At 41.6% G+C, this 9,391-nt stretch overlaps 1 protein-coding gene across 5 annotated transcripts; it reads right to left on the bottom strand.

The window, feature by feature from the left end:
* Positions 1 to 312: 312 nt before the first annotated feature.
* On the bottom strand, positions 313 to 9,134 carry rsrc2 (arginine/serine-rich coiled-coil 2). Of its 5 annotated transcripts, none has more exons than XM_083526410.1 (10): positions 8,993 to 9,134; positions 5,787 to 5,932; positions 5,455 to 5,495; positions 3,668 to 3,846; positions 3,280 to 3,432; positions 2,439 to 2,555; positions 2,249 to 2,331; positions 1,893 to 2,173; positions 1,133 to 1,222; positions 313 to 956 (listed from the first exon to the last, which is right to left on the bottom strand). In XM_083526410.1, the coding sequence occupies exons 2-10, from the start codon at positions 5,866 to 5,868 to the stop codon at positions 771 to 773; spliced, it is 1,212 nt and encodes a 403-aa protein (XP_083382536.1). In that variant the 5' UTR covers positions 5,869 to 5,932; positions 8,993 to 9,134; the 3' UTR covers positions 313 to 770. The 5 variants fall into 5 exon arrangements, with proteins under 5 accessions (XP_083382536.1, XP_083382537.1, XP_083382538.1 ...); XM_083526411.1 differs by having other exon boundaries at positions 1,893 to 2,170; XM_083526412.1 differs by having other exon boundaries at positions 3,668 to 3,868; positions 8,993 to 9,115.
* Positions 9,135 to 9,391: the final 257 nt, after the last annotated feature.

Genomic DNA, 9,391 nt, shown 5'->3' with positions numbered 1-9,391 from the left:
CCACATGCTGTTCGTTTTTACGCGAGACTGCGCGCTGCACGGAGAGCGCTACATTCGATTTATTATTTACAATTAAATGTAATTCATATTTTCTCATTTTCTTTAATGACTTTTCACGATGTAGTTTTTTTTGTAATAAAGTTCAGTAATATTTTACATGGAGCGTGTCTTTTATTATCCAGTATCCATTTTCAAAACTTTAATAGATTTTAAGTACGGTCCAATCGAGGTTTCGGTCGACCCTTTAGTCAGGACCATTTTTTTTTAATGGACATTCTTTCCATTTACTTATTGGTAAAAATCACAGTAATATTTTTAAACTAAACAAACAAAAAATATTTAATAATGATAGGCAGTTACAACAGCTTGACACTCGTGGCCACTATGCCCATGTTTTTCTGATGGAAAGTGTGGGGTTTTTTTTTTAGCACAATCCTAAGCACAATGTTCTGTCTGTTCTATCCACAAAGGAAACGGAGTTAAGTGTGTATATTTTAAAAAAAAAAGAAAAAAGAAAAAAAGAAATCCCCATAGAGCTACACAGCATCCTCTTGATCCAGAGATCTGCAGTCAAAAAATACAAATAAATGAACCAAATCAGTTTGTATTTACATCCGGATTTTTTCAAGACAAAAAACAGGGGTTTGAATAAATTATAGATGCAAATCGACATCCATGCGATCTACAGCGTCGGCTGTCTATACACGCGTTTAAAAACAAGCCGACCCGATGATGGAAGAGTGAAACGGGGTGTGTGGTTGTGGGTTAGTTCAGACGGGGTCCATCCCTCGCGAAGAGAAAGACGTGGTAAAGCCGAGGCCCATCCCCCTCTGTGTGTGCGTCTGTGAGCGAGCCATTTCGTACTGCACGTCCAGGTTACGGAACATTTCCTCCTGCTGCTGCAGGGTCTTAATGCCTTCCTCGTTCAGGTGTCCGGAAGTGGATTCTTCATCGGCCTGCAGGGGAGAGAAAGTTCGCAATGACCGGGTCAACTCTAACTCGCCCACAAACATGCCATTTATTATACCCAGACAGTTTTCAAAAGAACCACAAAAAAAAAAAAAATGTCCCAAATACTTTTCTAGGTGCACCAAATAAATGTATGTTCAAAAAAATCACAACTTGGACTTACTTTGATGCCCATCAGTTTTCGGAACTTCACGTTTTGGTCTTTGTTGCCAAAATTGAGCTTTTCCCAAAGTTCAGCGGTCTGAGACTTATCCTTCAACAAAAAGGGGGGGGGGGGGTTGTTAATGACAGCATTGAACATATTTGAGTCGATGTTTACAAAATAATTATACTTTCTTTTTAGGTTTAGGGCACTTGGCAGACGTTCTTATCCAGAGTGATTTACGCTTCTCGTTTATATGCCTGAGCAGCTGCTCAAGGGCTCAGAAGTGGGAGCTTGAACTCGCAACGTCCCGAACAGAAGTCCAGCATCCGCAATCCAAATTTTTTACAAAACTTTTTTCAGTCTGTCATCGATAAATCATAAATCGACTACGCAAGTCCTAAGAGTCCACGGATTATAGTGTTTTTTCTTTGTTTGCTCGTCATCACAATTGTCTACATAAACATTGTTTCCACGTGATCAGTGCTTCGTTTTTTCCGGTGTATTCCGCAGTATTTCTGTGTGAAATCAGACATCGAGCACCCCCGTAGAACCGAAATGGAACGATCCTCGTTTTAAAAGCCGTGAGCTTGGTAGTCGAATCAGACTCCAACTATGGAAGCCTCGACTCTACAACTAATCGGGGGTCACCCCTCAACAAAACTTATGTCAAGATCGCGAGAAAACATGAAAGGGGAAAAAAGCGAAACATTATAACACATGGCCTCATAGGACTTCTGTAGAAAACACTATTGTGAATGAAAACAAAATCTGAACATACCCTCACTCCTTCCTTCTTCCCCTGCCACAACAGCTTCCTCTTCTTCTCCTGCTCGGCGAACTTCATGGGGTTGACGGCTGAGGGGTTGTAGTAGCTGGGCACGGCGATGCCCGTCTCCGCCAGCGTTTTAGCCTGCAGCGCGGCCATCTGAGCCGCCATGGCGAACTGTGGTGTGACCTGTGTGCCGGAAGCGAGCAGCGCGGCCACGTTCAGAGCCGGAGCGGAGGCTGCGGCGGCCGGGGCGCTCTCACACAGTGACGGCGCTGCCACCGTCGCTGCTGCTGGACGAGGGTAGAAACGGTCAATAAAGTCTTAAAGCCAGGGAGACTGAAATTAAGCGCAGGGAAATGGCTTACCTGTGACGATCTCCTGCTGCTGTTGGTGTTTCTCCAGCAGCTCTTTCTCTTTCTGCTCCTGCAGCTTTTTGGCTCGTTCCAACCTTAAAAGAAGAATGCGATCACGTGTACTATCATTTTTTAAAAGGTTTGGGAACGGTCTAGACTAAAACCAAGCACATCTAAAACTACGCGTTTAGTGCGGTGGTACCTCCTGGCCAGAGCCTCTTGCGCATCCATCGCCGTGTTTCTGCCCCGGAATGCCAAAGGAACTGCAGAGGGACTGTGACTCTTCCTTTTCACCTTCTCAACCCTTTTCTTCTTCTCTCTGTTGCAAAAAACGAATAAATAAAGTAATAATCTATATTAGGGCTGCAGTACACTATATTAGGGCTGTTTTACGTGCGGGGGGAAAAAAAGTTTAAATCCTCACGAGTTTTCTTCCGAAGGTTTATTCAGTCTCAGGTTTGAAAGAATTTCTCTTAAAAGGAGAAAATCCTGAATATCGCATAGCAAGTGTGAATGAATAAATAGATAACTGTCTTGTGTGTATCTTAAATGAAGATATTTGTTAAAGTGTGCTGAAATTAACAGAATAGTTGAGCAGAACATCTTTAGGAAATGAAATATTAAATGTATAGTAAAAAAAGTGAACTATTGAAATAAATTTGCGCCAAATTTTTTTTTTTTTTCAAGTCACGGATGAAGGTGAAAAATCAGCATGGTGAGCGAAAACTATTATCCTCGTCGTATGTAAATGGTCGAGTTTAATGAAGCGCTATTGTGTAAACGGTTCTGGATCTGGTCTGTCGTGACTCGCGAGGGAGCCGATTGCGTGACCTGACGCTCGCGAGTCACGACAGAACAGATCCAATTCAAGTGAAACTATAGACATAGTGATGGATTAAAAAAAAACGGTGAGAACAAACAGTAAATCTAAAAGCAACAAATGACAGCAGTAATTATATATAATAATAACTTTATTACATAATAATAAGCCTTAATTATAAACTGAATTTGGGACAGTCGTTTTTCTCTCCGTGCTCACGCACCTGCTTTTGCTGCGGCTTTTGCTCCTTTGCTTGTGTTTGGAACGTGATCTGGATCGCGATTTGGGCCGTCTCTTCTTCTCGCGACTCCTCGATCGACGCTCGCGACTCCGCGACAGGGACCTTCGCCGGTCCCGACTTCGACTACGGTGTCTCCTGCGACCAACAGAACCCACGCGTTAACGCTAAAAGTATATCGATTGTGTATTTTTAACCATAAAACTATAACTACTTTACTACATTAAAATGTAGCGCTCGTGTTGCCCTGAGTGTTTGTGTGTGTAAAACTGGAGTTCTGACCAAATCAGATATTTAAATTGGGATCGTTCGCACAAGAACCGTTATACTGTACATTATCTTGTTTCCATTACGAGATCACCAGAAGGCGCACCTTTCCCGTGAGCGGGATCTGGACGGGCTTCTTCCTCTAGAGCATCTCCTGTCCTTTCTGCGATGTCGCTCCTCTCCGCTGTCTTCGGAAAGTCTCTCTCGCTCTTTATCCGAATTGTGCGCCAGGTCCTCGGACCTGCTGTGCGACCTGGCCATCTTGTCCGGGTCCCTCCGCCGTGCCTGTTTTAAGAAGAAGTGGTCTCTTTCAGGAAAATAGTGTGACAAAGAGAGTTAGTATGCCAGTTTTAAAACAAGCATCTTTTAGAACAGCCCCCCCCCAATCTCTCAACATACTCCTTATCCACATACACACATCCTAATAAACTTTCTCGGGCACAGACCCTTAAAAATGCAATTGGATCATGAATAATTCAACTAGATCTCGTCTACACTCGAACAGAAGGTCGTATTCAGAGTTTAAAAACGTCAAAATTCAAGCCTTCGCGATTTTTCCAGAATTCTTTTTTTTCTTCCCCAAATTGTGTCAACATGCCAATAATTGCTGCTTAAATCAGGCATCTGCCTTATAACCAGGGGAAAGTGTGAACTGAGAGCAAGAAAAAAGGGAAGAGAGGGAAAAATACCAATAAAAAAAATTTTTAATAAAAGAGAGAGAGCGCCCCCTCCCATCATTTGCGTTCAACTGCAATAGAGGTGCATTTAAATGGGAGACAATTTCAAATTAAATAACTTTAAAAAAAACAACAACATAAAACATATAGAATATACTTATATAATAACATAATGAAAATGATGAGGCAGAAGACTTGTATACTGTGACTACACTGTTCTACTGAAGGAGACAGAGTCAGTCGGGGCAAGTTAGGAAAATGCTGTTTGTCAATTAGAGTTAAAGCAGAAATCACTGAAACGGGGTGTGTGTGTGTGTGTGTGTGTGTGTGTGTGTGCGCGCATACTGGGTTTGCGTCCTAGCGGCCTCTGTTTTGAGGGAGAAGCTGATCGATCTTCAGATGGGGTTTTTGAGAATAAATGATAGAAAGACTATGAGAACTCTTTCCCCTAACGTGACTCGCGTGTTAGCATGTGGTTTATAGAAGTTTGGGGTGTGAAACGGCCAAGTTCAGTTTCAATCCTCGTCCAATGAGAGAGAGAGAGAGACTCTGAATACGGCCCCCGTCTCAGGCTCGCTGTTGCGTCCCCTTTTATTCTTATACGCGCAATTCATAGGGTTGAGCCTTTCCAGTTTTTTTTTTTTTTTTGTGCCATTCCAAATATTCATGCATACAATTAAAGAGGACAAAGATCGATCGAGAACGGTGCACGCACTTGAACAGTAAATTGATCAGGTTGCTATACAGACAAAAAAGTATTATTATTATTATTATTAGGCAAGTGGAAGATTGAGGCTGATAGTTACCTGTCCAGATGTAGGCATATAATTTTGCTATCTGTCAGCAGCGTCTTCAGTTCAGAGTGTCTCTTCGTGCATTAGCACGCTGAGTGTAATTCGTTATAGAGATGTTATCATATGATCTAAATACAGGCTTTTTTTTTTTTTTTTTTTTTAAACCAAAAAGTAAATACCCACACAATCTGTACTCTAGTTAGCTGTAATTTGCACATCATTGACATGAAAGAGCGACTTAAAGAGTAATGATCTCTCAAAAACTACGGCAAATTTGTTATTTCATCATGTCCTGTTGATGAAAAAAATTAAAGCTTCATACTTCATACTTACCCTGTCCTAATACTTATCATAAACAACATAATGATGTGACCACATCAACTTAAACCCTACGTGAGTGAAATGGTCTTTAGTTTAATTACCTCTTTGCTTCTGCTCCGGGATCTTCTGTGCTTCTTGTCGCCTGAAACGCAGAGGAGACGAGTGAAAAAAGCTTAAGATTTTTGGGACACACGCTCAGTTTGGAAAACCAAATTTGTGCCGATGTACTGCAGAAACTTCTAAACTCTCGATCTTGTCCTTGGATCATGTACTCAGCTGCATATCCAGTAAACTCCTAATAATTTCAACAGTGGACCAATCAGGAGCTTCGAAACGTCTTTACATTAAGTACAGTAAACTTTCAGTCCAGTCTTCGCCGGCGTTTGATCCGTTAATCTGTGCATCTATTTTACTGAGTGTTAAAGGAAGTTACCCGATTTGCGTTTTTTGTCCCTCGACCGCGATCTGGACCGCGAGTGATGTTTCCCGCTCCGGGGCGATTTCGAAGTTTCCATGTCGCCTCTTAGAAACCAGGCCGGACACCGAGCTCGTGCGCTGAAACGTCTTTAGAGCATTGGCCTGATGAACAGAAACATGGGTGAGATTTAAACAGTGTGCTACAAAAAATCTTTTTATAAATACTGACAATGACTTGGGTTGGGTATCGTTTACATTTTATTGATACACTGATACTGTTTTTGTTAGTCTCAAAGCAGCTTTACCCAGATAGTGCAGAGATAAAGAATGGATAAGATTCTTATGAGTAAGTTTGTCCCGGATGAACGAGCTGGTGGTGAAGGAATAACTCCCCGAGACGGCATGAGGAAGAAACCTTGAGAGGAACCACATCCTCATCTGGGTGGCACCAAATGTCCATTTATTACAGCTAAACGTTGTGCAGACTGCAAACTGTAGTCCTGAGTCAGTGTAGTAGACTCATTAACTACAGTCCAAATCCTCAACACTTACTCTGTAATTTCATGGATCTCCAGGCCATTAATTAGAAACCATCCCCAGCACAGTGTGACCTCTAATCGAGAACACCATCCAGAGGCAGGCAGACAGGCTTCACCATAGTGAAGGGCAATAAAACTTTCACTATAAAATTTGCCACAGCCACTGGTTATGTGAAGGGGCTGCTACTGGGGGTCTCCTTCCTCACTACTGGTGAAACCCTCTCTAGCCTCACATTTCCTGTATTTAGGATCTGGAGAAAAAAACCTGTGTGATCTTACTCAGACCTTTGGAAAGACAATGTTCAGTAATTCTGTCTCAATTCTATTATAGTTCAGGGAAACTTTTTTCCACCAAAGTTATCCTACACTAAATCTAGAACAACAACAGATACTCTCTCGAAAAGAGGATAACGTTTTCATCTCCAAGTGTTATTGGTGGAATGTTGATTTATTTATTTTTTTGGACAGGAGACATAAAAACCTTCACAACCAACTTGTACATTACAGTTCCATCCAAATATTACCACCACCAGAGCTGCTGTCACGGAAACATCCTTCTGACCAATCATATTCCACGACCCTGTCCCACAACATTTGTTTGCAAAACAAAAACGTCCACATTCAATCACGACTCTTTCCACTTGGTAGGAAACGCTCCGCTCTGCTTATCTCGCTCGAATTGGCGAACGGAAAGCCATTTCCCGCTCAGCACAGCATTTTGGACGGCAGGCGGAAAAGAAAAAAAGCTCCCACTCGCATTCACTCTCTTATCAAATTTGAGATTAATTTGTTGGTAATTAATATGGGGGATTTCCGTAGTCATGTCAACCACAAGGTGCCTTTCGTTTAATCAAAAGAAGTTGTTCCTTTTCTCTCCGGAAGATTGCAAACCCACATGCAGACGAGATGAGACGTTCCATGAGTGATGGCGCTGTGGTTTACTAACATGAGGAGAATAATAATCCTCCATAAGAAACAGCTTTCCAGCTATAATAATAATCTCCACTTAATTCAGTGTGGCTGTGGGGGAGTTTGTGATTCTTCAGCTGTAAGAATAATATTGAGAAGGGGCAATTCACCCTAAGCTGTTCAGTGAGAAACCTTCTACCCCAACCTTCACAAACCATGTCTTCATGGTTGCCATTTCCATTCCATTTAATGTCCATTCGTTACAGATTGTCTACAGATTACAGAGCAACCCGAGAGCTTCGAGGATGGATTTGGACTCAACAGTCTGCTACAAAAGCTCAGGACAACAGGATGCATTTAATCTCCGATCACCTCAACAATGATGGAACTGTCTTAAGGTTTCTTCCACATGCCATCTCAGAGAGTGTTTTTCCCTTTCACACAGTCGCCACTGACTTGCTCATTATGCATCAAATTACAAACATACTTTCTCATTTTAGCATTGGGGTAATGCGGTAGGAAACTTTCCCAAACTACGATCAAAGGGATTAAAAAAAAAAAGATGAAAGAAACCTCAGAATGTAATCGTATTTATTCCATAATCGTAGATATAAAGATATCAACAGAAATCAAACGGAGATTGACGTCATATTTTGCCTCTGTCCTGACGAGTCAAGCGTCACACTTATCTGATTTCTTCAGCAAAAACGACGTGTGGAGATAAAGGCAGGGAGGTGGTTGCTCGTACGGTCTGATTGATCAGAAGATCGAATCCCAGCACCACCAAACTGCACCTGCTGGGCCTGTGAGCAAGGCACTCATTACTTAACTGCTTATTTGTAGGTCACTCTGGATACATGGGTCTACCGAGTGTAAATCGAGATAGAAACCGCAGAAGTGGTGAGGTCAAATCTCCAGAGTCACCAAACTTCATTCACATCATCTGAACTCGATATGGATTTCCAAATCAAAGGATGATTAATATAGTGTGTGTGTAATTATATATAATATATATCTCACAATGCAAAAACTATTCACATATCTTTATTAGCAGATGAGCAATACTTTTATTATTGAGAACGTGACCGATATTTGATTGCCACTGCTTCTACGTGAATACAAAGCATCACGACACTACGGAGGCCCTATAAAATACAGATTAACATGGCAGAGGTAGAGCTGTAACTTCCTGGAGACAGAACAGAAAAAGAACATCTGTTTTTTTCATCTTTGTGTAATTTTTGCACTAAAAAGGCCTGTTTGTGAAAGAGCCATTTAAGGTCATGGGCTCTAGCCACATGTTGGGCCCTTGATCGAGGCCCTTAACCCGCTTATCTCAGGCCGCTTATCTCAGATAACAATCTGGGATATACAAAGAATTTACGCCATGTTGTTTTTTGGGACACTGGTGCTTCCTCGTATGACGTCACTAAGGCTCGGCCCCCAGCGCAGCGGTTGCGTGTTAGCAAGGCTAGCATTAGCCAGGCTGGTCATATAGCGCTATATTTTTTGCCGCCACAAATAGCAACGGAAAATAAAACGGATTAAAATCCAATTCGAATCAAATACATGTATTGTTTATATGTATATATCAGTATAGATATTATATATATTTATATATTTCTCACGGAGCTCGCGCGGCCTACCCGCCCCCAATAAAGCAGGACCCGGATATATGAATTCGGCTCTGCCGAGGACAATTAACCATTAACTAAGACTTTTTAGACAACATTTCACTCAAAATCAGACAATAGTTACGTTCACACGCACTTACCGCCCCTCAGAGAAGGAATAAATGTGCTTTTATTGGTTGCTGTTCCGTCCTTCCGACCCACTGCACGAACAACAGGGGGCTGAAACCAACACAATTCACCCTAAACCGGAAGTGCTTCCTTTCACTTCCTTTGCATGGGAAAGACAATACATACACACGTGGGCTTGACAGTTTATTATTATTATTTTTATTATTATTATTATTATTATTATTATTATTGCAGGCCACGCATTTCACACTTTGACCTTCAGTGGTGTCCAGTAGTGATGGGAAGATCGGATCGTTTTAGTGATTCGGTTCTTTGAATCTCGTTCATTAAAATAAATTAATCTTTTTTCATTTCGTTCATTTCTTTCCTTTAATCACCGTAATATCGTCTATTTAAATCCTTTAACACAC

This window comes from Silurus aristotelis, assembly GCF_946808225.1.
Source record: "Silurus aristotelis genome assembly, chromosome: 23".
In the NCBI taxonomy this organism is placed as follows: Eukaryota; Metazoa; Chordata; class Actinopteri; order Siluriformes; family Siluridae; genus Silurus; species Silurus aristotelis.
Note: the sequence above shows the minus strand (reverse complement) of the source record. Positions and strands in the feature narration are given on the sequence as shown.

Coding starts and splice junctions, on each gene's coding strand:
- rsrc2 (XM_083526410.1), bottom strand. CDS start 5,868: ATGGAAACTTCGAAATCGCCCCGGAGCGGGAAACATCACTCGCGGTCC. Junction 3,433..3,667: donor AGATCCCGCTCACGGGAAAG/GTGCGCCTTCTG, acceptor TGTTGGTCGCAG/GAGACACCGTAGTCGAAGTC. Junction 2,332..2,438: donor CAAGAGGCTCTGGCCAGGAG/GTACCACCGCAC, acceptor TCTTCTTTTAAG/GTTGGAACGAGCCAAAAAGC.